The sequence below is a fragment of the Argopecten irradians genome, chromosome 7 (genome assembly GCF_041381155.1).
Source record: "Argopecten irradians isolate NY chromosome 7, Ai_NY, whole genome shotgun sequence".
Lineage (NCBI taxonomy): Eukaryota > Metazoa > Mollusca > Bivalvia > Pectinida > Pectinidae > Argopecten > Argopecten irradians.
In genome coordinates, this window is record NC_091140.1 from 14,698,723 (window position 1) to 14,726,636 (window position 27,914).

Genomic DNA, 27,914 nt, shown 5'->3' on the forward strand with positions numbered 1-27,914 from the left:
ATTAATCTTGTTCAGTCCAGGACGAAATACAAATTGTGCATCTGATAAAATGTTGTAAGATTCACTCTATTTCAGCAATCTAATTCAATATCGATGTTAAAAGTTTACCAAGACAAACAAGCTACAAGGGTTTGATTCATCTATTTTATGCGACGACGATTCAACAAAACGGATAAAAGTAGTGTTTTCGGGATAATAAACTATTCATTCAAATTGCTATCCATCCCATAGGCCCTACTACGTTCCCAAGACTTTATTGCCCGTGAGATTTCATATCCCACTTCATATCCCAAATTATGACAGACCGTGCATCGTTAATAATTACTTGATATCACATTTTATAAAACAGTAGATTTCTATTCTGGATTCTCCATAATAAAACTAAAATACATGCTTAAGTATTAAACTGTATCTTCTGGTTGCCATCTATTTAGACCATAGATGTCATTAGTAGATAGTTTAATGCCTGTATTTACATTATCAACTCATTTTGGGTGTCTGCATAAACATTGTTTAAGCTAGACCAGGAAAACCGTTTATCAACGACGATTTAATACACGAGATGGAATAGTCATTTTGACGATGATCAGTTGAAGTCAACAGGTCAACATTAGTGACGTCATAATAGTCACGTTTTTGGGTGTAAGTTATACCCACATAAATATTATAATTCACTTTGCCTTCGTAAGTTTATATAGTACAAGTGACAAGTAAAATGTAAATATATATTTATATATTATATTGCTTTTACGAAATTGCGATTACATTAGTGTTACTTTCTGTAAGTGAGAAACAAATCCCATCGCAACCACCATATATGTGCAAATATATCTGCAGTATATACATAAAAAATTAAGATAGTTAAGAATGAAGATTTACTCAGTCAGTGTTCATAGTGTTTGCGTTCTATAGCGATATTGTTTGCATAATGCCTCAATGATCTAAATGTTATAACTACTGTGTTGTTAACGCTTTCCTTATATATTACACAACGTTTAATGATATACCTAAAATAGGATGACAATTCTTTATACTCCCCTTTTAGGACCATATAAACACTGTTTATTGATCATATACATACAGTTTAATTATGTAGTTGTTATATTCCTCAACTATGTACTTTTAAATGTTTTTATATATATAAATATATACGTATAAGAGAAACCATTTAACTGAATTTTTTACTTCATAATGTTGAGCACTAACTATAAACAACCATGAACTGATAATGCAATGACCATGGTCACTGGTTCAAGGTTAAAGTACGTGGTCTATGGTGATTTTTATTTTACAAGAAATATGTCATTTATAAACTTATTTTCGTGATGATGACAGAGAATTCATCTCGGTACTTCTTCTGTTCAAACATTGCTTTCGTGTCAAAGTTTGATTCTGCTATGATTTCTTTGTAATTCAATATCTCCCACGGAGTAATCTGAAATCATATATTGTTTAATTTCTTAGCATTTTGTGCTTTTTGAAACGAAGAGTTTTTAAACAGATTTTATTGACAGAAAGCATCATATTAAAACCCAAATTGTTTAAGTATATGACCTATTTACAATTATGAGAATCAGAGGGCCTATACCGCTCATCGGAGTCTACTAGTACAAAGAAATACATGTTCTGAATAACTCCTGCACCAGAGAACCCAGAGTAATGATTTTATACAAACTCTGTTCCCATTCTCAAGGATTCTTCTGGCCAAATATAGTAATAACCCGTGCAGAAATCTATGACTAGAAGTGATTTAAAGGAAATGTTTATGGACCGACTGACGCCTCATAACATAAAATCAAAATGTTAGGCAAACAATAGAAAATGTTCATATAATCATGTTATCACTCCATGATTTTTTGATAACAAACCATTATTAAAACATATAAAAATGACTAGCGCACAGCTGAGCACGGTTATTATTTTTTTTAAGTAGGAAATGCTTGTATAGCGTAAATCAAATTGAATTATATCATCTTATTAACATTAATTTAAGTTATGCAAATATGTTAACCTTTATCCCATTTGTTATATCTGTATGTGTTTAATTCATTAACGGATTTACAATACTCCATTGTACAAATCAACTGATGATGAACGTTTATGAAGAAAAATGCGGGGAAAACGTTGTGTACGTTCGAATAGTTATACTTCCTTATATAAATGTCATTTCTTATTATGTTTTGCAAACATGATACTGATTATCTAAATTTCCGTAATAATAACAATAGCTTTGAAGAGAATTTGAACCTGATCGAATTACTTCAAAAAGTCAAATGCTGCTGTGACGCTTTCTCCGGTAAATATATCGGTGGCCTGCACTTCGAGTTCAGTGTTTCCAAATATCATCCGTACATCGACTCCCCTTTCTAATCCTCTAGATGTATCGGCCATATCTATGCGGAGTTCTCCAATCTTGAGGCAGCCAGGATCTGTTGTGTACATGGGATCTTTCTGTGTAGATACGTAGACTTTCAGTGTGGCCACCTTTTGATCAGGTTCGTTAACTTTACATCTTTCCCGTGCTTGAGGCTTGTCTATATCTATGCTGTCTCCAATACAGACATGGATGACAAAAATGCACTCACACCTGTCTTCCCCATAGGATGTTGTGAACAGTTTAGCAGGATCGTGAACACCCTCTTCAAATTTTACTGATGAATCTATTCCATATGTATATTTGGAAATTCTTGTGGTAATAATTTCCGGTTCGTGCCCGAAAATGACCGCGCCTTTGAGTACCGCCAGCCCTGCTTCTGGTGGAACGACCATTCGTATATCAGGAAAGGCTTCTCGGACCTTAGACTGGAGAACGGGTGATTCCGAAAAACCTCCAACCAGCATGATGGCTTTGATTCCAACAGCTTGATCCTCACTCATTATTGTTTTCAAATGATCGATGATGTGCATTACCGGGTCGTTGAAGAGATTTCTGGCGATATGTCCAGCGACCCTAAGCTTGTCGCTGGTAACGGAAAAATCTTTCTTGAACTTTGATTTAACAGTCTTTTGGATGTCTCTCCTTTTGTTCATAGATGCTGGAATTTTGAAGTTTACTTTCGCATCATCATCATCAGGGAATGATTTAATAGTGCGTTTCTTGATTTCAAAATCTCTGAACAAGTCGATCATATCTCCTTTATTCTCTTTACAGAATTTGGCAAATCCTTTATCTCCGATGATACCGGTCAGTAAGGCCTGGTAGGCGTTATCTACTTTCGTACCTCCCCAATCACCACCATTGGCTTTGTGTATCTCCTTTAGAGTCCCATCCTCCTGTACTTGATGTACTGTGATATCGATGGTACCACCTGTAAAACATTACATGAATAACATTTCTGATCATGTCAGTTTTATTCTGGATAATAATGATTAAAATAGCGTTATCATAGCTAGGCAAGCATTTTACATGTTCTTTTTATCGATAATATATGATGCCATACGTTTTGAAAAAAAAAAAACCTATCGAAATCTTTCAAAGGCATTTACAAACAAGTGTGACGTTTTATATGCGTTTGCAACAACACACTGTACTAGCTCTTACTTTTATGCTTTATGCATATTTAGATGAAAGAAAACATCTTTGAAAAAAAGTCACTTTATAATACATGTAGCTTACAGGAAAGAACTCATAATAGTTTCATTCAGATGCTTGAATTATGACAGTGCCTTAAGCTCTTCAAGGATTTGAAAGATATTTCTGAACATTTTACCGCTTGAAGTTACGAATGAATTATAATGAATTGTATTAGATTTGCAAATAACAACATAAATAACCTCACTCATCAACATTACATTGATTTTTATGTTAAATATGCATTGATTAAACATTGTTATTTATTTCAAGAATAAAGATATTGACATTTAGGTTATGTTTGAACGGGAAAATATGGAGTGAAAAATAAAAGCAAAGTTCTCTATATACGAAACGCCTTGAAATTACTGTAAGTAGTTAAGAATAACTACATATAGACTAGAACGAGACTGAAATGGTTTGGCCAAAAACATTTTACATGTACTCTGTGTGTTGTCAAGTGTACAGCACCTTCAGTGGTATTGTTAGACACAAAATAATTGTTGAAGATATTTATTAACGAGGCGGATTCACCTCAGACGAATGCTGGTTTTTCATTTTAGAAAAGTTTGATTTTATTCTTCAAAGCTTTGGCAGAAGGGATAATAAAATATCTACTTCATGAAACAACCACCTTAAATGGATAGATTTCTAAATCAAATTGTTTAAATGAAAGGCAAATTCAACCCCAAAATTTCCTCCTCGATTAATATCGTTTAGTATTCGTGTTATTTACAGCTAAATAAGCGCCTACTAGTACTTCCGATATAATATGTCCGTTCTATGAAACAACTCGCTATTCGAATGATACTTACATGTACATGAAATACCGCAGTTACCTGGTGTATATCAATGCACATTTTTTCTGCAGCTGCATCGAATAATATTTTCATTGGATAATCTGTATATATGTAATTATAATGGTATCTCACCTCCTGCATCCAGGACAAGGTATTTTGATCCACAAGAAAACGACGACATGCCTTCATCTCCCTTCTCATTTGGAATATATTTGCAGTATAATGATGCAGCCTCTGGTTCCAGAGCAAGCTTCAGATTGCAGTCCTTAATCCCCGCCTTTTAAAATAATACTATTATTAGAAATCATGATATTCTAGTGTATTGCGGTATTTATGACATGATATGATCGTATGGTATCGATAAACATGTCACTGATATGATACTAGGAAGTCTGACAGACATTACCTACATGTGTGAACTCGTAATTGATATTTTTTGGCAACATTTCACGATTGATTGATCGTTTATTAAATTTTAGACTTACGGCTTTCAAGTACATATATGAAACATAATGCAATTGATGAAAATACTATCATAAATAGCTAAAGATGGACATATCATTGATTATTATATCATTATTCTGATGCAACAATACATCATCCAATAATATTACAAATAACATTATATATAATAGTATCATAACTATATCATTACATATATCTCGATATACCTACATATATATCGATATAACAATACAAAAACATTACGAGCAGCAGAAATATACACACATATATATAACAGGATATTTACCAAAGGACTAGATGTTGGAGTATATACAGTAATGTCAGGGGAGACTGTTATGCATGATATTTCAGCATCGAAAAATAAAAGAAAACAAACCATACAAATTTATCAAGATCTAGAACGTTGTTACATATCACTAAAGACAATTTCTATTTCGCGCGTTAAACTTTACTAAACTTATAACCGACATCCGTAAGGGACGTGTGCGCATGCAGAAAGACAGCCATTAAGACGTCTCAACATATATAATATCGGGTTACATATATGATAGCGCATACGCAGACCACAGCTTGCGGTGAGTACCTAAACCCATGAAAGATGTTATTATGATATTTGTAGTCACTACTTGTTGTAATTATGATTTCAATATATTAGCAATATTAGCAATATCGTTTACCTGTCCGCAGTATGTGTACACACGTACAGGTGCGCGGTGGTGTGTTATTACAAGGTCATGTATATATCGTTAGTAAGGGTATAGGATGTTATCTAAATACTTTAGAAATAGAAATATAATGATATACCCATGTAGCTATTTACTCATATTATTTTATATATAGGATAGGCGCGTGTATTGCCTGTGACTATTACATTTATATGTATTAGCTAGGCTTGGAACCATTAAGGAGTCATGTTTCATACATTTCGGTGTATATATTTATAGGGTTCAATCGTGATAGTTATGGATGATTGTATATATAGATGTAGCTGATACATGAACCCTGGTTGTTGATATAATTAACATGATAAGATGTTGTCATTAGACACAATGATAGTTGATCGTCGTTGATTATAGTTATATCTGTGATTGTAGTTCTTCATCCGGGTACGTAAGTGTGATGAGGAAGGCCGTCTTATAGAGTGACGGGTCACCTTGACCTGTATGTGGTGACTGATACTGTAGCAACCAATACTATGCAGCAGTGGTCATGGTGAGACAGTTCGGGATGCTGATGCTGGATACCGACGAGCATTATGGTGGTACAGAACTGTGAAATATGCTTATTGGGTGGATTTCAGCCTGCTCAACGGTGCCATTCGATTAGTGGTACATAGTATATATAGACTGAGTGGAACACAGCCTACTCTTATAAACGTCTTTGACATATAGAACAGTTGGGGAACACAGTCCATCCTTGTTTGTTTAGTTTTATTATTGTATAAATTGTGTCTATTTCTTTCGATATATATTTGTAAGATGTGCAAGTGAGTGAGGATGATATACTTCTGTCTACTATGACTATATTCATTAAAATGGTTTTGTATATAAATTTGTATATATTGTATATAGCCTGTGTCTATTGTTCTTTGAAAACCTACAATCGCTCATCCCGTTTCAAACGTGCCGAAAAGGAATATCTTAAATATTTACCAACATTATAGAGTTTTTTTCCTGTTTTGAACAGATATTAAGTGGACAGTGTATATGAAGAAGGACGATTTCAATAACAATAATGATTTTCCTGTTATCTTTATATAACTAATATGAAATGGCATTCACCCTCTACCTCTATTTTTGTCACAATGATCACCTATACTATTTGCTCAAGGTAGATCGCTTCTTCTACACATAGGGTGTGAGGTTAGAGACGTAATTTGGTAATGAATTTTAGATACATTACCGGAATAGATAAATTTGGTTCCCTTGTGTTTATTCTGATGCTACATACACAACTGCATGACATGCTTGAATTATATTACCTCCACAGCTGCTTCTCTCATAAATTGCTTCGATGCATCCGACCATATCGCCGGTACAGTTAGAACCCAGAGAATGTCGGAGTCTTCTATATCAGAATATCGATTCCTGCAGGTTTTCATCAATTGGGTCCTCATATACCAAATGGATGATGAAAATACCTTCATAGCCGGCATTTTGGAACCTTGATCATCTTCTAGTTCGAAGGCTCGATTCAGCAACTGTGCGAAACATAAAATGAATATGCATAACTATAGAACAATTATCAATGAACAAAAAAAAATAATAAAAAAAACCCAAAACGTTCTGCCTCACACTATAAGCCATACTCTATATAATGCTAGTTTAATATTTTAGTATCAACTAATTAGGTATAAATCATCTTAAAGGGCACATATGGCGGCCATTTTGAACCTTTGTTCTTCCTCGCTTTGAGTAGAGCCGTTGTTTTTACTATTTATCTATTAAATCATTCTTACGTTTTAAATCGATAGTATTGTTAGCTGTATCGAGATCTAAATAATTACTGGCTTCTTTGGAATTTAAACATTAAGCATTGATGAAACGTTTTTGTCTCTTTATCTTATTATATAAATGATAGTTTAGATCCAAAATATTGAAAAAAATAACAAACATTCAAAAGGACTAAAATGAGCATTGCTTACCTTGTTCTCGTACAGTTTCATTTTGAAACGTCGAAAATAACGCCAGCCTGAATGTTTTTTGTCCAAAGCCAGGTCAGCATATTTGTTCTCCGCTTCATATCCAAAAGAGTCGAATTCTCTATTGGGTTTGAACAAGACGCATGTAGATGTTTTCTGGGATATCAGTCCTCCGGATCCAGAGTTCCAATTGTTCGCACTCACGTTCAGAGGATCTCTGTTGTGGTCATCACGGGTGGAAAATGCATATCCCGAGTAAGTGGTACCGAAGTCTATCGCAGCCACTATTAGATGATTCTTTGATGAAGCCATGGTAAAGAATCACTGAACTGAAAAAAGAATTTTCGTAAAGTATTACTGTTACAATGATTTTTACCAGCCATAATAACATATTTAGATTTGCTCACCAATACCACAATAGAACATAACCAAGGTCGTGTATTATAAGATATTAAGACAGACGAGATGATGTTTGATGGTAATTGAGCTACCTCTGTGATTTCATGTGTGTCTCTTTGTCTTTCTTTTGTGACATCCATTAATGTCGCCAGACTTTCCCATTACAGGTATACTGTGAAATTTTAATGACACGTTAGTGAAGTTACCACAACATTTGAAACATTTGAAATGCAAACATTAACAATAATAACAGAAATTTAGACATGCTATTTCAATACTATTAACTTGTACTGCATTATATCAGTGAAAGATATTTTTAATGCAATGATCTACATATTTTTATTTACATACCCACCAGTAACAAAACATTATTATTTAATTGAAACAAAATATAGGTTATTCTATATTATACTTTATTTCGCATGACATCAAAACAGTTCACCAGAAATAAGATGGGAAATGTTTATACTGCATTTGTCTGAATAAACAAACTCAGTAATCTAATTATTTTACAAACGTAAAACTGATACAGCAGTCCTGAAGGTTATCACTTGTTGGGGAGATAGATATAGATGAGTTCTGATAATCCCGCTATCTCACTGATTTGTTCCTGGTATTTTGTTTTAACATGTAGTCGCCGCACATACTGACCGATACTTTGAACCGGATAGGCTTGTCAATAAGTCAATACGTCACTGAAATTTGTTTCTCGAGTGATAAACCTTTACTAAAATATCGTATTGTGACCTTATCTGTGATCACATAGCGAGATAGCTCAGTCGACGTGGCGTCATAATAAGTGTACCTGGCGAGGTAATTATGTACCTTTTTGTTTCTTTTGACTTTACATTAAAAACGTTTTACAGAGTTACTTGCCGCCATTCGTGAGATCATACTGCTCAATTTTACAACATTGTAAAGGTTTAAACAAGACAGCCACTCAGAATGGCTTTTATAGTCTCTGATGTGATCAGTCATCATTTTTTCATAGCGTTCACAATATGGTAGCTTTAAGATAAGTCAAGGTGATTTCAAAGAAAATGAAAAAATGTATCTTGTTTAGTCATCATACTTTCTCGCCGAGTCACCTTACCATCTCGCCAAGTCGACGTTATTACATTGTATATCGTTATGGAAGTGCAGATACATCTTCCTGTAAATTGATCTTGTCAATGTATGTAAATGGTAAAGCGATCTAAGCTGGTGAAATTATCATGGTTACGTAAACATATAACAAACACGCGGGCGTTTACATATGTTCCATACTTGTCATGTCGGTTAGTCAACCATGTGACGTAATGATATCCTGAACGACGTCATTTCCACTCTTGTACAGAATACAGTTTCATGTAGTATCGTACAAAACAAGGTATATTTATATCTTTTGTTTAACGAGTTTTAAAAACTTAAGTTGATATCAATACCCTTTTCTAATTAGCTCTTAAGATCCTCTGGCTGTTGTGGCTTTATATGCTTTTAATCATCTGTTTTGTTTTTGTAAGCACACCATTCTGACTACTACAAATTTTGCAAATAAATCACTCATTGTATTTTGATTTTGATTGTAGTCCATTGTTTTATCGAGATTTACCGTACACCCAACGAAAGAAAATATAGTTAATATTTAATACTGCTCTTCCTCAAAATTAACTCTACGTTGTCCAATTTTAGTATATCATTCATTGACTTACTGTCGTTTAAAATATAGGTTTTTTAGATACATGTATAATTATGAATGAATAACAAAATATATATCCAATTTGAAGATATTTCTAAATTATCAATGCGTAAAAAACATTCTACCCTCCATTTCTGCATATCCTTAAAGCCATTCAGAGACATTATATTGTACATTTTTTACATTATCCATCTTACAATGTATCAGGTACATGTACATCAGGCAAGTACATGTGTAACATGCGATGGTATAATCGTAATTAAATTTAAATGGCTTATGGCAACAAATGAATGGGTGCTGATAAGGAAGATCAAAACGAACACTTTCTGGTGAAAGAATAGTCATTATAATGACCTACCTTTCCGGACAAATGTGTAGCATCACCAAATATCACAATTATATTTGTCCTCTGATCGCAGCGACCAAGGTAGTAAAATCACATATCGATTCCGGAGTTCTAAGGGTCAGAGATAACAATATTTTATACACCTTGGGTGTGTACTTAACAAGCTACCTAAAGCTCAATAGAATAAGACCATAAAAGTTAAATCACATGTTTGTTTATTTAGTAATTCCTATATGCAATATTTTTTTGTTTCATTTTATTAATCAACATGTTATGTTGCGACATATTAACCAAATTCCTCCACCTCTTCGTCACGAGTTCAAATCACATGTGGGACAGCTGCCGGGTACTTATCATGACCGCTGGTCGGTTCGTTTTCACAAGGTACTCGGGTTTTTATCCATCATCAAACCTGGCATGTCCTTGACTGTTAATATGACGTGAAACTGAACAAACCAAACAATTAAGTACTCAGCAGTAACGCCTTCCACAATTCATTAGAAATACAGTTGTACATTGTGATTAGTTACAATACCCTAAAAGCTCTAACTTGCTAAAGCTCGTGTCTTTTCTAACTATAAAAAATAACTCATTCGTGTGAAACAAATTTCATATCAAACAACCATTAGTTAATTGTGTAACTTCTATATATCATCAATACCAATCGTGCATTTGTTTATGTGTTTTGAACTCTATAGTGTGTTTATGATCCAGCATATTCATTACTTTAAGTAGTATGATATTGCACACAAGAAACACATGTATTTATCAATATTTGCATATTTGTAACCTAGCTAAATCACTTACATACATTTTATGACAATGGTGCTTTACACTCACAAATCTTACCTGTCTATGTATCGTTGCCAAGTAAAATGACATGTGGATGTTATTTATCACTTTCCCATCGTTATGTTAAGCATTAGGAATCAATAAACAGTATAAACACACATTAAACGTTTGATTTACAGAAAGATATAATCCACTTGACACAGACAGATTACATGACTCTATCCTCCTATGTGTTTTGGAGGGCAATTTTAACGTGAATTTCCATAATTTGATCTTCCTTGAGATCTCTGCTTAAAAATTTTCGTAGAGGTGTGAAATAGAATATGTACCAGGCATGTTGAATACATTGATGGCAGCAATGCAAGCCAAACGCAGATAAGACTAGGTAATACTATTAACCTTTCAATACCATTAGGGGATAAGTGCCTGCATAGAGCTAGAGCATTATGCTATGATATCTGTATAGACTACAGATTCCATTATGCTATGATATCTGTATAGACTACAGATTCCATTATGCTATGATATCTGTATAGACTACAGATTCCATTATGCTATGATATCTGTATAGACTACAGATTCCATTATGCTATGATATCTGTATAGACTACAGATTCCATTATGCTATGATATCTGTATAGACTACAGATTCCATTATGCTATGATATCTGTATAGACTACAGATTCCATTATGCTATGATATCTGTATAGACTACAGATTCCATTATGCTATGATATCTATATAGACTACAGATTCCATTATACTATGATATCTATATAGACTACAGATTCCATTATACTATGATATATTTATAGACTACACATTCCATTATGCTATGATATCTGTATAGACTACAGATTCCATTATGCTATGATATCTGTATAGACTACAGATTCCATTATGCTATGATATCTGTATAGACTACAGATTCCATTATGCTATGATATCTGTATAGACTACAGATTCCATTATGCTATGATATCTGTATAGACTACAGATTCCATTATGCTATGATATCTGTATAGACTACAGATTCCATTATGCTATGATATCTGTATAGACTACAGATTCCATTATGCTATGATATCTATATAGACTACAGATTCCATTATACTATGATATCTGTATAGACTACAGATTCCATAAGAAGACAGTTTAAGGCTTATACCTATTATTCCTAACTTATTTGATGATATCCACTGCATTGTTTAACCTTGACAGGAAACCCATTTATCAACAACGATATATTCTATAAGATGTAACAGCCATTTTGACGGCGATATCTTGCCGTCACGATGTTAATATTAGTGACGTCATAATGGTTACGTCATAATGTGCGAAATTCTAAGACAGCACTACATGTATATGTTATGGTCTAAAATGTCAAGAATTACCCTAAGATATCTTCAATCTATGGTATTTACTTTAAGAATTTAATGATAACATCATATACTAAAGTAACTGACCTAAACTTGAGCTGAATATCTGTCAAAAATGGCTTCAGGAGTTAGACATGTTGCTTAAATCAGAATGGTTCGTACGAGGCCATTAAGGGTAAATTGCATGAAGAAATTATAACAAATAACAATAATTCTATTTGCTAAACTGAAAACTATTATAGTAGTACTATGACAAAAAGAGCGAACGTAATAGACCATACAACTTCAAGCATAAGTATAGAAATATAAATCAAAACATGTGATAGTAAATCTATCGGACTAAGAAATCCACCAGCCATTGCCTTTATAGGGACTTACTTGAAACAGGTAGGAAGAAGATTACAGACAAAATTTAGACTCTTTTTATTGGACTAGATTGAATAAGATGTTTCAAATACTCGCTTTGTGGACATAAACCAGTACGATTTGCTCATATTAGCCAGAAGGAAAACGTAAACAAACACTTGTGCGCTTACACTTGTTACCTGGATCACCACGTGCAGGACGTGTGAACGTCAGTCACGTGATACGATTTCCTTTTCATTTTTTTTAGAATTCCGACAAAACCCGAAGGTACTGAATATGGCGGAGATTGGAGGCGTTTTATTCAAAACCAGGAATATATGATACCTAGATTTCGGCTCTTTTATAGACTGACATATGGTTTTGGGGAGCTAAATTATAAAGTTATATGTCCATATTCAAATATCAAATGTTAAAACGACATATAGTTACAGTGAAAAATTACAAGAAATACAACTTTGAGTTATAAATAATTATTATTTTTAAATACACGAAAAGTTGAAGGTTAAGCAAAGATTGTATACCAAATAAAGTATTTAACATTAATTTAACACACAGAGAAGAATACACTGTATTTAAATGATGAATTTCTGCTTTTTCCCCATGTCTTAATCCCCATTGAGAATCGTGATATCGTAAAAATGTATAAAAGTAAGAAAAATCAATATATATGATTTTTTATTTTACTATATAAAGGAGGTGCAGTTGCGCTAATTTTACCGAGTTATACTGAATACAGTTATACATTTTACTACAAAGTAAACATAGTACAAGTGTTTTCACAACAGTACCTGGACTATTTCAATATTTCCGTAAGACCATGTAATGACTTATATGATACATATATTTCAATTATTTAAATTCAGTTTTTTGTGGCATTCACCTAAACCTATATTGTTTCAATATGGTGTATATGTCCTAAGAACACTATCAATTATTTAAATGAATATTAAAGATTTAAAAATACTACAAATATAATAATGGATCAATCAAGTTACAAGACACAAGAATCTAAAAACTGTTTTTATTAAAAATGAAGATGGAGAAATAACGCTATACAAAGAGCAACTTGCAGTTGATTTTAAAAAAAACAACCAAAAGAAACTATATTTTTTTTTTATTTCTGTTGAGTGTTTATATCTTAAATTTCATTGTTTAATAAAATTTTCTTTAAGAATGCCATTCGCTTTAAGAAAAAAACACGATTATTGTACAAAATTAAATAGTAATTTTCGCACGACCATATTTCTAGGGATTCACACGTTTCTATGGTGGCTGATTTGTGCCATTTTCGCTTTTTCGTTTTTTCGCGATGGAAAAAACGCGAAAAAGCGAAAATCCTATTTTACTTTTTCGCTTTTTCGCACTTTTTCCAACGCGAAAAAGCGAAAAGGCGAAAAAATACAAAGCGAAAAAGCGAAAAAGCCAAAAAAACGAAAAAGCGAAAATCCATTCCGTCGCCTTTTTCGTGGTATTTTTTTGGCTTTTTCGCTTTTTTGTGTTAGAAAAAACGCGAAAAAGCGAAAAAGCGAAAAAGCAAAATTTTTTTTTGCGAAAATCCATTCTGTTGCTTTTTCGTGGATTTTTTGCTTCTTTTTCGCTTTTTCGTGTTTAGAAAAACGCGAAAACGCGAAAAAGCGAACATTGGATTTTCGCTTTTTCGTATTTTCGACTTCCGTCGTAGTGACATGCGCAGCACATTATATCATAAAGGAGGACGCCATTATAAGGTAGCAGACCACAGAAAGACATTATTATTAAAGGGACTAAATCATTACATTTCCATAGATTTATTAGGGTTTTTTACTTCCTACAAACGTTCTTATACCTGAATTAGAAAGTTTTCAAAATTACAACATGTTATTTGAAATATTGGCAATGTTTATCAACGTTAAAATATCGCAAAACGCAACCCGAAACTGTATCCGTCGGGATTGGCTGTTTATAACGGAAATAGCCGCGTGCATCTTTGACTGCGAAATCGGGATTGCTGAAAATCTCATCCGGCTAATGGATATACATGTATATATGTAGTTTATCGGTTATAATAGCCTGATTCAGTGTGATAGCCGATACATTTACAGCGTATCTACATTGGCAAGTAAAACAGCATAGTTCTATGAAGCTTTAGAGCATTTGATGGAAATATGACAAGAAGTGAGAGGTATTTTCACTCGTTAATTATATTCTACATGTATACAGGTGTACATGTACATTATTAAACAAACATATACATAGGCCTACAATGTATATTTAAGGTAAATGTTTGCTTTTAATAAGAATTTTTTTAGATATATACTGTAGTTAGGCTAAATTGAATTCAATGTATTTCCGTTAAAAAACATCACAGACACTAGTGACTGCCGTTCCAAACGCATCGATCGTTAGACACATACAATGTATACATTTTGTGAGACAATAAAGATGGCCTTTTTGCAAATCGATTGTTATAGTCAGGTGTTCGTTATACACAGGTAGTCATATGAATAGGTTTGATTGTATTATCAAACAAAACATCGGCCATTTTTAGGTCGACGCTATATCCACACGAGGGTCTTTTCGGTAAATTTGATTAATCGTGACCATATTATCATTCATTTCTTACCAGATATTTTTTTTAATCTCAATTAAACTGAATTGTCAACTTCATGTGCGAATGTGCGTACATGTAAATGTGCATTATCTATATTGGCAGTTAGTCTACCCGACCACCGTGCTAATTAGGAGATGTATCCTTCCGACTGTTTCATATTTTATCTAAAATTTAAATATAAATCGACATTATGTCCAAACTTTAGTGCGGACAAAGAGAAAACAAGACATGTGGAAAAGATCACTTAAAAATATTTACTAAATAATGATCAGTGCGTATATAATGTACATTAATAACATCGTCAGAACCTTAATATCTAAGTTTTTAAAAAGATGATTTCCGTATATATATCCTCTTATTAACTCATTCCCTGTGCTTTGGTTAAGGTACATCAACTTCATTGTGTCACTTAAAAAAATCTGACCGTACATTTCTATCACAATGGCAAAATAAGCAAATATATTGCACTGGTCAATCCTGTGGATTTTTCAATAATTTTGCCTGAACCTGCGCCATGGATTTTGTTTCAAGTAGAGCTGGCATTTCCGGTGAAGACGCATTTCTGGAGGAGCCCAAAATTGTCATCTCTAACACATTTTAGTAATATTCATTGTTTAAAAAATGAAACTAAATTCAAACTCTCCATATTGGATGTACCAATTTCAGGTTATATTTTATTTTTATTTTATGCATGGTTCAAAACAGGGGCTTCCCGCTTGAAAATACTTTACTTTAAACATATTTTATTGTAAAACACAAAAGGATCAGGCACAAGTTATTCCAACTTAAACAGCCATCTCCTAACATTATAACACAATTAACATATTATACATGATAACTTAGATATCTTATACGGATTAAACAATTCAAATAATACTACTTTAAATAAATTTAATAATAATTGTGTAGTAAAAGCTTTTGTATGTTTAAAGCTTATATGTATGTTTAGAATCATCCACAGGACCTAATATACGATTGCACATGTTCAAACATTTTACAATTTACCTCAAAAGCCAATTTTTCATCACCTAAAGCAGCAAATTAAGGTGTATTTCCAGAGGTTTGCTCATTAATTTCGCTAATTAACTTTGTAAGGGCAGCTAACTACATGTAATTTGGACATTCTAAGAAATATAATAAGCATTTTCACAATGATTTCCACAGTTTGTACAACGAGAATTTTCGACTAAATTTGAAGAGAAAAGATCGTCATTTAGATTACTACATTTGTGCCACAATCTGGTGTGAAAAATATTTAATTTTTTGTCACCATAGTTAAAATAAATTGGTCGATGAGAGACTATTTGCTGGGAAAGACTTGAGAGTGGAGGAGAGTCGATAGTTTGAATTACAAAAGTCGATATTGTTTCTTAGAGTATATTGATTATTTTCACCAACTGTGGGAGGTAATAGATTCGAAAGAAAATTAGGAGTATCATGAGTTTTCATCTTATGTAATAATTTAAGTTTTCTTCTTGCTCTCCTATCACTTGTACTTAATAATTCTAAACCTGATTCACTATAAAAAGATTTTTTTTTTTTTTTTTGCAAATGATGGCAAACTCGTTATTATTCTAGCTACTTCCATTAGACAAGCATATTCTAAAATGGGTAGTATAAATGACTTCTAAAGGTGTAAAAGGGTATCACGATTTAGCATATATTTAAGTTTACGCAATCCATTTGTTTTCTTCATAACAGATTTATAGATTTCATTGAAATTGGCATTTGAATTAAGAGTTACCCCAAGGTGTCTATGGAATTGACTAAAAATTTAGAAAGTTATCATCAAAAATCAAATCTAAATCTGCATCAATGTCATTCAAGTTTAAAATGAAGAGCAATTCAGTCTTATTGGGACTAAAAGATACAAGCCATTTTTTGCCCACCTATTTATCTTTTCTAAATCGATGTAAAGTGCATATTCAATATCTCTGCATGATGATGATGATTTTGATAGAGCTGTATCGTCCGCTAAAAGACGGGTAGAAGATTCAAGCTCATCAGCAATTTCGCTTATGAAGATAATATAACAAAAAGAAGTGGACCAAGTATATGTTGAGCCTTGAGGGACTCCAGCCATAATGCGATTACTGAAAATGAATTATCAATAAATACTTTTTGTTGTCGATTACTAAGATAATTTTCTAACCATAATAAGAAATTGCCTGAAATACCATATGATTGTAATTTTATTAGTAGACTTTTGTGCCATATCCGGTCAAAAGCTTTTGAGATATCATAAAAAACTTCCAGATTTATACAAATATTATGAAAAAATTCTATCAATTGAAATACTGTTGAATGTCCTTGCATAAAACCGATTGGAACTGGAAAAATAACGAATTTTCAAGGAAATAATTATAAATATGCTTATAAACTACCCTTTCAAATACTTTTCCAACAGTTGAAAGAAGAGATATAGGTCGATAGAGAGAAATGGAGTGTTGATCTCCCTTTTTAAAAAGTGGCATTACTTTAGCAAGTTTCCACATATCTCGGAAAACACAAGACGATAGGGATAGATTAAAGAGAATTTCTAAAGGTTTGCAAACAGTGTCAGCAGTGCTTAAAGGGACTAAATCATTAAAAATTCATGTAATAAAAGATAAAAAGAATTATAGAAATAAAAATAATTGTAAATGTTGTGTACTTTGTGTTAATAACAAAGTTTAAAAGTTTGTATACCCATTTTGTTCAAGATGGAGAAAAACTGAAAATAATTAAGGAATAAACTTTTATTTTGTTGAGGTTATGAGGGTATAATGATAATGGAGCACGTGTAAATTATGTAACCCCGGCGAAGCCGGGTTACATAAAATTTACACGGGCTCCATTATCATTATAACCTCATAACCCCAACAAAATAGAAATCTATTCCTTAAATTTACAGTTATTCACGTAAATGAATATTATTTATTCTCGTGACATTTGAATATTTTTTTAATCAAAATACCCATATTTTGTTATCTCCCGTCATCGTCAACGAATTCGATTGAACACGTGATTGGAATCGAGTCATTTATATGTTCCCACCAAAAATGGGGTCATGACCCCATGTTGCTACGCCAGCGACTATTTCCGTAACAATAGAATCGCCGCACGTGTTGTACTATCATTATGCACTGATAATGATAATACTAGAAAGCATGGTTCTTGAGTCCATGTCAGTGCAAACTGTAAATATATAGAAACGACCTAGTCACTATTTCATATTATTATCTTTAGGCGAGTGTAAAAAATCCCTATTTGCATGCGCGAAGCTGGAACATTCAAAACATCCGATCGCTGGAAATCTCATCTGTCTAATGACATATCTGCTATCGGCTGAAAACGGCAATTTATCGACTACAAGTTCCTGATTACTGTGTTAAATCTAATATGCAGAAGTTTTGTGAAGAGTTTCTAAGTGTAAATAATCCTTTTTTGTACATGTTTTTGCAGCTATAAAGAAGAGTTTTCATTATATTATATGGTTTTATACTCCCTTCTACCATTATTTTATTTTCATTTGTCATGATATTAGGTACTATAAATATAGTCCACTAAACCTGCCTAGATCTATATTATTAGGCTTTTTTCCCCTAATATACTATATATTAGTTCCCCTAATATACTATATATTAGGAAAAAAATAAAATGCCTTATAATATAGGCAGGTTTAGCTGACTAATTAGGTCCATGTATTTCTTTTATCATTATATCAATATTTGATATTCCCTATATATCCCTAGTTATAATGTCCATATCCGTCTAATGGACCTTCCCTATATATCCCGAGTTATAATGTCTATCCGTCTAATAGACATTCCCTACATATTCCTATTTATAATGTCTATCCATCTAATGGACCTTCCCTATATATTCCTAGTTATAATGTCTATCCATCTAATGGACATTCCCTATATATTCCTAGTTATAATGTCTATCCGTCTAATGGACCTTCCTTATATATTCCTAGTTATAATGTCTATCCGTCTAATGGACCTTCCTTATATATTCCTAGTTATAATGTCTATCCATCTAATGGACCTTCCTTATATATTCCTAGTTATAATGTCTATCCGTCTAATGGACATTCCCTATATATTCCTAGTTATAATGTCTATCCGTGTAATGGACCTTCCCTACATATCCCTAGTTATAATGTCTATCCGTCTAATGGACCTTCCCTATATATTCCTAGTTATAATGTCTAACCGTGTAATGGACCTTCCCTATATATTCCTAGTTATAATGTCTATCCGTGTAATGGACCTTCTATACATATCCCTAGTTATAATGTCTATCCGTCTAATGGACATTCCCTATATATTCCTAGTTATAATGTCTATCCGTGTAATGGACCTTCCCTACATATCCCTAGTTATAATGTCTATCCGTCTAATGGACCTTCCTTATATATTCCTAGTTATAATGTCTATCCGTGTAATGGACCTTCCCTACATATCCCTAGTTAAAAATCAGCCTAACTGTATATCTAAATTTTATCTTATTCAAAGCAAAAACTTACCTTACATATACATTGTAGGCCTATGTATATGTTTGCTGAATAATGTACATGGTACATCTGTATACATGTAGAATGTATACATAATTAACGAGTGAAAATACCTCTCACTTCTTGTCATATTTCCATCAAATACTCAAATAAAGCTTCATTGAACTATGCTGTTTTACTTGCCAATGTAGAATCGGCTATTACACTGAATCAGGCTATGATAACCGATAAACTATGAGTGGCCTCTTAATGGGGTTATTATATATATATATCAATTAGCCGGATGAGAATTTTTAGCGATCCCGATTTCGGAGTCAAAGATGCACTCGGCTATTTCCGTTATAAACAGCCAATCCCGACTGATACAGTTTCGGGTTGCGTTTTGCGATATTTTAACGTTGATAAACATTGCCAATATTTCAAATAACTTGTTGTAATTTTGAAAACTTTCTAATTCAGGTATAAGAACGTTTGTAGGAAGTAAAAAAAACTAATAAACCTATGGATTTAGTCCCTTTAATAATAATATGGACCGAGCCAGGTTGTCCTTCTGTGGTCTGCTACCTTATAATGGCGTCCTCCTTTATGATATAATGTGCTGCGCATGTCACAACGACGGAAGTCGAAAAAACGAAAAAACGAAAATCCAATGTTTGCTTTTTCGCTTTTTCGCGTTTTTCCAAACACGAAAAAGCGAAAAAGCCCAAAATAAATCACGAAAAAGAGACGGAATGGATTTTCGCTTTTTCGCTTTTTCGTTTTTCGTTTTTTTCGCTTTTTCGCTTTTTCGCGTTGGGAAAATGCGAAAAAATGGAAATCCGATGTATGCTTTTTCGCTTTTTCGCGTTTTTTCTAACACAAAAAAGCGAAAAAGCCAAAAAATACCACGAAAAAGCGACGGAATGGATTTTCGCTTTTTCGCTTTTTCGTTTTTGGATTTTCGCTTTTTCGCTTTTTCGTTTTTTTGGCTTTTTCGCTTTTTCGCTTTTTCGCGTTTTCACATGTGCACCACAGGACTTTGGTTCTATAGATATACGACACATCATGTATGTGTAACACAGTATTGCCCTAGATAGAGGTGTTCAAGGCCTGTGGTAGACGCCATGTGTATTTATCTGCAATATGATCAAGACAACATACATGTAGATACAGCAGTGTATCTATGAAATGGACAAGACATATATATACGGTTCAGTGTATCTACAAACTAAACAACACACGGCACGCATGTACCAATGCATGGTATATACAATATGGTCAAGACATGTCACAAATGTATATGTATGTACATTTGTATACATGTAAATGGGGATTTAGTGGATGGGGACTCCTGTCCTATAAATTAGCACCCTCTTTGCCTAGCTACATGTATAAAGCTATATGGATAGAGCATTGTACACGTGCATAATAAATGGTTTTTTTTTCCTGTTTTAGTAAAGATACAGGTAACATGCATAATTTGTTTCCGTATACATGCAAGTCCCTGACTGTACAAACTTTTGATTTGTCAACAATTATCCTGTTGATGGTATCGATACTTTTGTGTCGATGTATAAGAAAAAGGTTATACTAGGTACATTTATAAATTAGTTGCCTTGGTTACTAGCAAATTACTGCAGTATGCACACATATGAAGAGTACTGCTTTGCAATTTTGATTATATCCATATGTAAACCTATTCATCTGAACATCTTGATTTCGAAACACATACGCTATCGGCTTACTACATATGACGGAATAGGTAAGAAATGATATAGAATATCATACATGTATTGATGAATATTTGAATATTATTGACATTCAAAAACTCATCTAGAATAATAAGACCCGTGCATAAATATAAAATATTTAATGTTGTTAACAGTTAATGATTTAAACAAAACGTTGCACAACATTGTAAAAGATATCTGTCCATGTTTCATTCGACTGGAAACCCACATAAATGTTTCTATAAGCAGAAAAAAATGCATTTCATGTAGGCTCGCTTTCAGTTGCCATGGTATCATTTTAATCCCAAACATAAATGATATGTAACCAAATTGACCATGTTCTCTTCAAAAATCGATATGCATGTTGAAAGGTAACCAAAATTAAAATATTAAACATTTTTGCTACAGCGAAAGCAAGATATATACAGCGCTTAATCAAAACATTTAAAAAAATCATTGGTTTTGAACATTTCTTGGTAACCATGGTAACAACCAAAACTTAATTGAAAATTTGACATCCAATGGAACTCCCATCTCTTATTTTATGATATACTTGTTTATTAAGTTGTTAAATGAACATTTAAATCACTTTCATCGGCTTAAGAGCTTTAATTGTAAGAAACTTTAATATTTTTAAGAAATTCCCGAATTCCGGTTGCTATGGTAACGTCATTAACGCAAAAAAATAATTTTTTCCTACAAAATCTGTAACGGATGTGATCTGAAGTTTCTAATATATATGGGTTGTTCACAAAAATTGTTAATGCAAAAGGTAAAACATCACTTTGAAACAAAAAATTGGGTTTTCGTGAGTTCCACAAACAATTCTTGGGAGTTTAAGGGGATTAAAGTGAACAGTCGGGCAAGGATGGCTAAAGTCGGTAAAAATGGTGTGAATGTATCCAGTATAATTTCTTATGAAATAGAATAATAAAATCTCTCGCCGAAATCTGTCTGCGTACGGAGAAATTAATTTAAAGTATAGGAATCCTAAAACGTCCTCCCGGCTGACTATGTCCGTGGTTACATTTACACGCAGCCTCGCTTTCAATGCTTTCAACTTTCCTGTACTTTAATGGTCAGAACTGGGAAACGTAAGCAGAACTTGGCCGTCGTATCAATATGTGAGAACTTTTGGAAGGCCAATGAACGCATTTAGACTGGTTTTCTTTGCCCGACTATTCACTTTAAGTCTTACCTTAAAAATTTCAATTATAGTAATACTATTATTCCAATAACATCGCCTTCATTTTGGTGATTAAGAAAAGTTCAAATTAAAAAAGAAATGCAAATACTTATAACACATTGTTGTGTAGCCCTGTTCAATTTTTCGATTTACTGTTTGAAGGATATAACACGTTAGCCTTACTATAAGTTTAGCCATAACATCAAGTTTTAAGTTCTTTGTTTTATATTGTTTTATTACAAACGATGACTTATGAATACTTATTAGTGTCTTTTTGCTGGTGAAAATATTACTACACCTTATTTGCATATTTGGGTAAACACAATTTACAGTATCCCTGCCTTATTTCTTTCGGTTAAAACGAATATGATTGTGGTAGAAACAGGTCACACTACTCGTGGTCAATAACCACTCATCGCGTAACCTCTATGTCACTAAGCTATCTTATCACATACCCATGTTCATGTATATTATACATGTATCAGGAGTGTAGGTTTATTTGTTGATATCATTCTTATTGCATTTTCGTAAGGTTATGAATTAAACAGGATACAAGAACTAAAGAACAAATCAAAGATGAAAGAAGAGTTCTTTTATCCTGTTTAACAATAATCAGCCATAAAAGTTATTAAACAGTCGGTAACCTTTTGTCGTAGGTAGGATAGAAATATAGGAGTTCAGAGAATTGTAATATCTTACAGGTTGGCCTATATCCGGTATTACATTTAATCCTGCAAATGTCCCACTTACTGACCGATAACTGCTGCCGGATAAACTTGTGCTTTATCCGTCAATACAAAATCCTTTATTGTCAATTCGATCATGTGAATTTGTTCCACATCTGATGGACTTTTTTTATTTAACTTGACCTTGAACTTTAACCTTCCGGTGAATGAAACGTCCAAGGCGCAAGGAATGATGTCACTTTTACGATACACATATCGTTACCCCCGTATTCCCGTGTCTAAGGTAATGCATTGTAAATATTTTTTGATGGGTATTGATTTTTTTTAGTATAGATCTCCATGTTGTTTTATGGTATTCTTCACTGAACATGATTACTGGAACTGCTTCCGAAGACACGTATATATTTCCCACGCTAGTAAAAGGAGTACATTCTCATTCAGTTTAGTGAATGAATCTTTTCCTGCGTATCAAAGAAGCGTCTCGCTTCGAGCGAAATCAAGTAATTAGCCGGCATTTTGCTTTCAATGTGAATGTCATTTATAAGGAAATGGTTGCTGGATAAATGAAATACATCTCGGCTTCCCTAAGTCTCGCACCAAAATAAACCTTGCATTGTAAGATCTACCCATGCAGTTTCTATGTGTTTTCTATATATCTGAAATGCTTGTTTATTCTTTACTAATTGATATATTTGTTTATTTAAATATCATCTGCATATTAAACGTTTCCTAGCATGCATCGACACTTCCAAATTCAAAGTTATTGAATGTTTTCCAAATAGCTCCTTCCTGATTTTCTAAATTACTGTAACCAAATATATCTTGAATCAACCAATTTGCTTCGGGTATGATTTTGTCTGGGACAAATCCTTTGTGATCGGGATGAATGGTATTTAAGAGTAATCATTTAATTCTTTGAATTTGAAATAGTGTTCTTAATAGTAATCTATATTCAGCATCTTTAGTGGTCCAGATTTTTTATGTCCGCACTTTTTTTTATTTGTGCATATTCCCTGTGTTAATTTAAGAAAATCGTCCCTAATAGCATACCAATAGTGTTTTATAAAATTCAACTACGATACTATCTCAACAAGAAACTTATTGTTTTTTCATATGAAGAACGTCAGTACCATTCATATGAGAGTTTATTTCACTTTGTTAATTTGTGATTTTTAATTCGACATTTGCAAGTTATTAAATTAGCAGCATGTCTATCCCACCCTGATAGATTTTTATATAGTCTAATAGGTTTTTGGTAAATATTGTATACCATCTTTATTCAACTTCGTAAGTATCCAACGCCATGATATGTAATCTAGCCTTAAATCTAATACCAGTAGCATTGATGCTGTACTTGGCTTTCAATATACACTGAGAACAAAAAGAAAGGTATCACTGTATAAAGCCATCAATATTTATTTTGATTTCATTAGGATGTCATCAAATTTGATTTAATTTTTTTTTGCTAATGCATCTTTGTAATTATCTATTTCAAATTCAAAAGTCACACACATCAATATACCGTATGTGACCACCCTGGGCGTTCAAATCAGTAACACAAAGACGCCTCATTGAGCGTGTATACGTTCTCACAACATGGTTGATGATATCCACATATTCCTGAATGAGAGCTTTGCCCATTTCCTGTGATGTTTATGGCTGGTTTCGGCTGGAATACACGCGCTAGCCAAGATTTCCTGTACTCCTTTAGCAGCATATCGTTCTGTGCGCCTTCGCCAAACTCGAACGCTCCCATCAGCTTGCCCAAGACAGAATCGCGATTCAACAGTGAACAGTGTCCTTGACCAATCATGTAGCGATGAGCACGAGCCCAAACTACGCGGTTTCTGCGATGATGCACAGTTAGAATCGGCCCTCTTTACGGTCTTCGGAATTTGGGATTTGCGGCTGGGAGATTTTTCGGACAGTTCCTGCACTAATCCGACATCAGATGACAGTGCGTTCTGTTACGAACCTGCCGCTCAGGTGAATTAGTCTGATATACGGATCTTCCTGTGAAAGAGGGCACCCGGAGCGCGGTCGGTCGTCCAAGATTGATTGAATTGTCTCAAGAGAAGGCATATTGTCTTTTGTGACTCACCAACTCGGCCTGCAACAACTCTTTGGGACAAACCAGATTTCAACAAGCTGATTGCCCTTTCCCGAAGTTCTTTCGACAACCATCCCATTCTTCGTTCATGCGATTAGATTTTTTCCACACCCTGGACATCTGAACAACACTTTAGGAGTGACATATATGCTTTCCAAACAGTAGAATGAAATCGAGTCTACGAGATGTGGGACAAGAGTTCCGTCACGGACCAATGCACGTGGTTTGAACCACTCGAGATTTGCACCTGGACCTTACCCAATACATATGCAGTCATTTCAAGACTGTAAAATACAATTTAATTCAAAATATTTTACTTTTAAAAGTGATACCTTTCTTTTTGTTCTTAGTATATTTGTAATGTATTCTCTTTTTTAATTTATATTATATACATATAATTTATCTAGCTTCAGTTCAATAATTTCTTTATTTGTTTTCTTTAAGCGTTACGATAGTTCACTTGTTATAATCTTAGATATGTCCCAACACTCTCGTAAGTTGAAAAAGACGTCTTTTTATGTAAAGATTTCATACGATTTGTATATCATAAACACAGTACGTAAACACAACTGTGTGGGAATTGGTTTGTTCTATTTTGATTCTGCAGTTTAAGTTTGCGGACATCCGTTAATACCACGCGTTTGTCTACCGCGTCATCGTACATTGTAATTATGTCGAACTGATTACTTAAAACTATTAAGTATTATATGACCTGGCTATCTCGTAAAACAATAAAGAGTTTCTTTTCCTCTGTTGCAGTCACCATGTTTAGTGACATTGGTTGTACTTTTATATTCCTATTTGATCTTACTTTTCGAAATATTATCTACAGAGAATAGCGGCTGAGGCACCAGTGTCTACAAGTAACGGTTATCTACAAAATGTATATGTTCCAATGTAAATGGGACAAACAATCATCTTTACTATATTTGCTGCCTATAGTTATTTTATTGTGTCTTTCCTGGAATGGCACTGACTTCTGACCCTCGAACCAAGCCTTTTAAATAGAATTTTCCCTGACCATTTTGATTAGTGAATTGACTAATGCTTGCGTATAAAGAATCTGTTCTTGAGTTGTCATTTGTGTGGGACTTATTTGAGAGTTGTCTCCATTTGATTTGGTTTATAAAAAAACGGTTTCGAAATTGTGATACTGACCACCTTTTCAGTTCTGGTTATTCGGACGATTGCGTTAACCCTGTTATGGATTACCTCCCCTTGACAAATTGATTTTGATGTTAAGTTTTTTCTTTATTACCATTTTCTTTCCATACATTTCTCTCTTAGTTTTGACTTTTGGAATTTATTTTGAAACAAACTTATTGTAAAAATGTAAGATGTTTGGTAGTTCTTTCAAGAAAAAGAATATCCCTTTTCAGTGCATGTACACTTTTTTCATCTTCAGTTTCAAAATTCTGACTAGCTAGTCTATGTGTTTCATACCTTACAGCATTGGTTTCTGTTTCATTGATATTTTTGGTTAGAAGCTCTCAGTGTTATATCAGAATATGTGATCGAATCTTAGTTATTGACGAATCTGCATTTGGATAATCTTGGGTAGTAAGCTTTCTAATAGACTAAACTAACTCGGATAAAGTTCCACCTCTACCTTAAGTTTCTAGTTTGGAGTCTTGGTCTGAACATGTTAGAACGTTCAATAGACTGTATAGTATATGATGTTAATTTTTTACCGCAGAATCAAAGTCCTCTCGCTCAAGGGGACTTAATTATGTAAGAATGGTTCTAGCACTGCCACCCAGAAAACATGCTAAATACAGAGATTTTTCTCTGTAGTCTCAATTGTTATCATCAGTAATTATTTCAAACTCTGTATTCCAATCATAATGATTTAGAGAGTCATGTCTATATATGAGCATTTCTTTTTGAAATATAAGGTGAGAACTATGGTTCATATGACTTCTCAAACTATAGGTATACTTTCATTACTTCTAATAGATCTTTGATTGTCAATTCTATTTTCAACATGATTGATATGATATTTCATAAACATCTTCAGAAAGACCATTTATATTTTCACTGATAAACTGTATTGCTCTTAGTAATTCATTATTTACATTTTCAGATGGAGAATTCATGACTGATGTTTGGAAATTTGAGACTTGGGAATTTTTGGAAGAATTAAGCTGATCAACAATATGAAATCTTTGAGAGCAAGACCTCTATCTGTTTTGGATATTAACTTCACCTGATCATCAACTGCAGGGGCGTAGGAAGCGGTGGGGGGCAAACATACCCCCCCCCTCCATTTTCGCCTACTGAAATGTTCTAAAAATGCACATTTGAAAGAAAAAAGTCCTTCTGTACATTTTTGTTCTTCAATTTTTTTCCTAAAACGTTCAAGCACGTAATGTTCAAGCCTTTAATAAAGAAAATTCAATACACACGAACTAGACTAAAAAAATGTTCATCAAATGATTTTACTATTTCAAAAAATTCTTCTTAAAAGAAATTAATTTATTTGTATGACTTAGCAAGACAATCAATTCATTATTATTTGAGTTACACAACAATGTGGCGATGGTGTGAATCCAGTATGTTCAGATCGAGCTGGGTTGCATAATGGTATAACAACAGTCACATTTATCATTTCTAAATGCAGGTTACTTTAAATCGAAAAATTACCGTATTAAACACGCTTTAAAATTATTAAAATATAATGTAAAACTCATCTCA

General features: G+C 33.2%; 1 protein-coding gene and 1 long non-coding RNA gene across 2 annotated transcripts; one reads left to right on the forward strand and one right to left on the reverse strand.

Annotated features, from left to right (window-relative positions):
* Nucleotides 1–749: 749 nt before the first annotated feature.
* LOC138327633 (heat shock 70 kDa protein 12B-like) lies at nt 750–9,990 on the reverse strand. The gene is made up of 5 exons (XM_069273896.1): nt 9,913–9,990; nt 7,481–7,806; nt 6,818–7,036; nt 4,504–4,648; nt 750–3,308 (listed from the first exon to the last, which is right to left on the reverse strand). The coding sequence occupies exons 2-5, from the start codon at nt 7,787–7,789 to the stop codon at nt 2,257–2,259; spliced, it is 1,725 nt and encodes a 574-aa protein (XP_069129997.1). The 5' UTR covers nt 7,790–7,806; nt 9,913–9,990; the 3' UTR covers nt 750–2,256.
* Nucleotides 8,582–27,909, forward strand: LOC138327634 (uncharacterized). The gene is made up of 2 exons (XR_011209078.1): nt 8,582–8,689; nt 27,304–27,909. It is a non-coding gene; the product is annotated as an uncharacterized lncRNA (long non-coding RNA).
* The last annotated feature ends 5 nt before the right edge of the window (nt 27,910–27,914 follow it).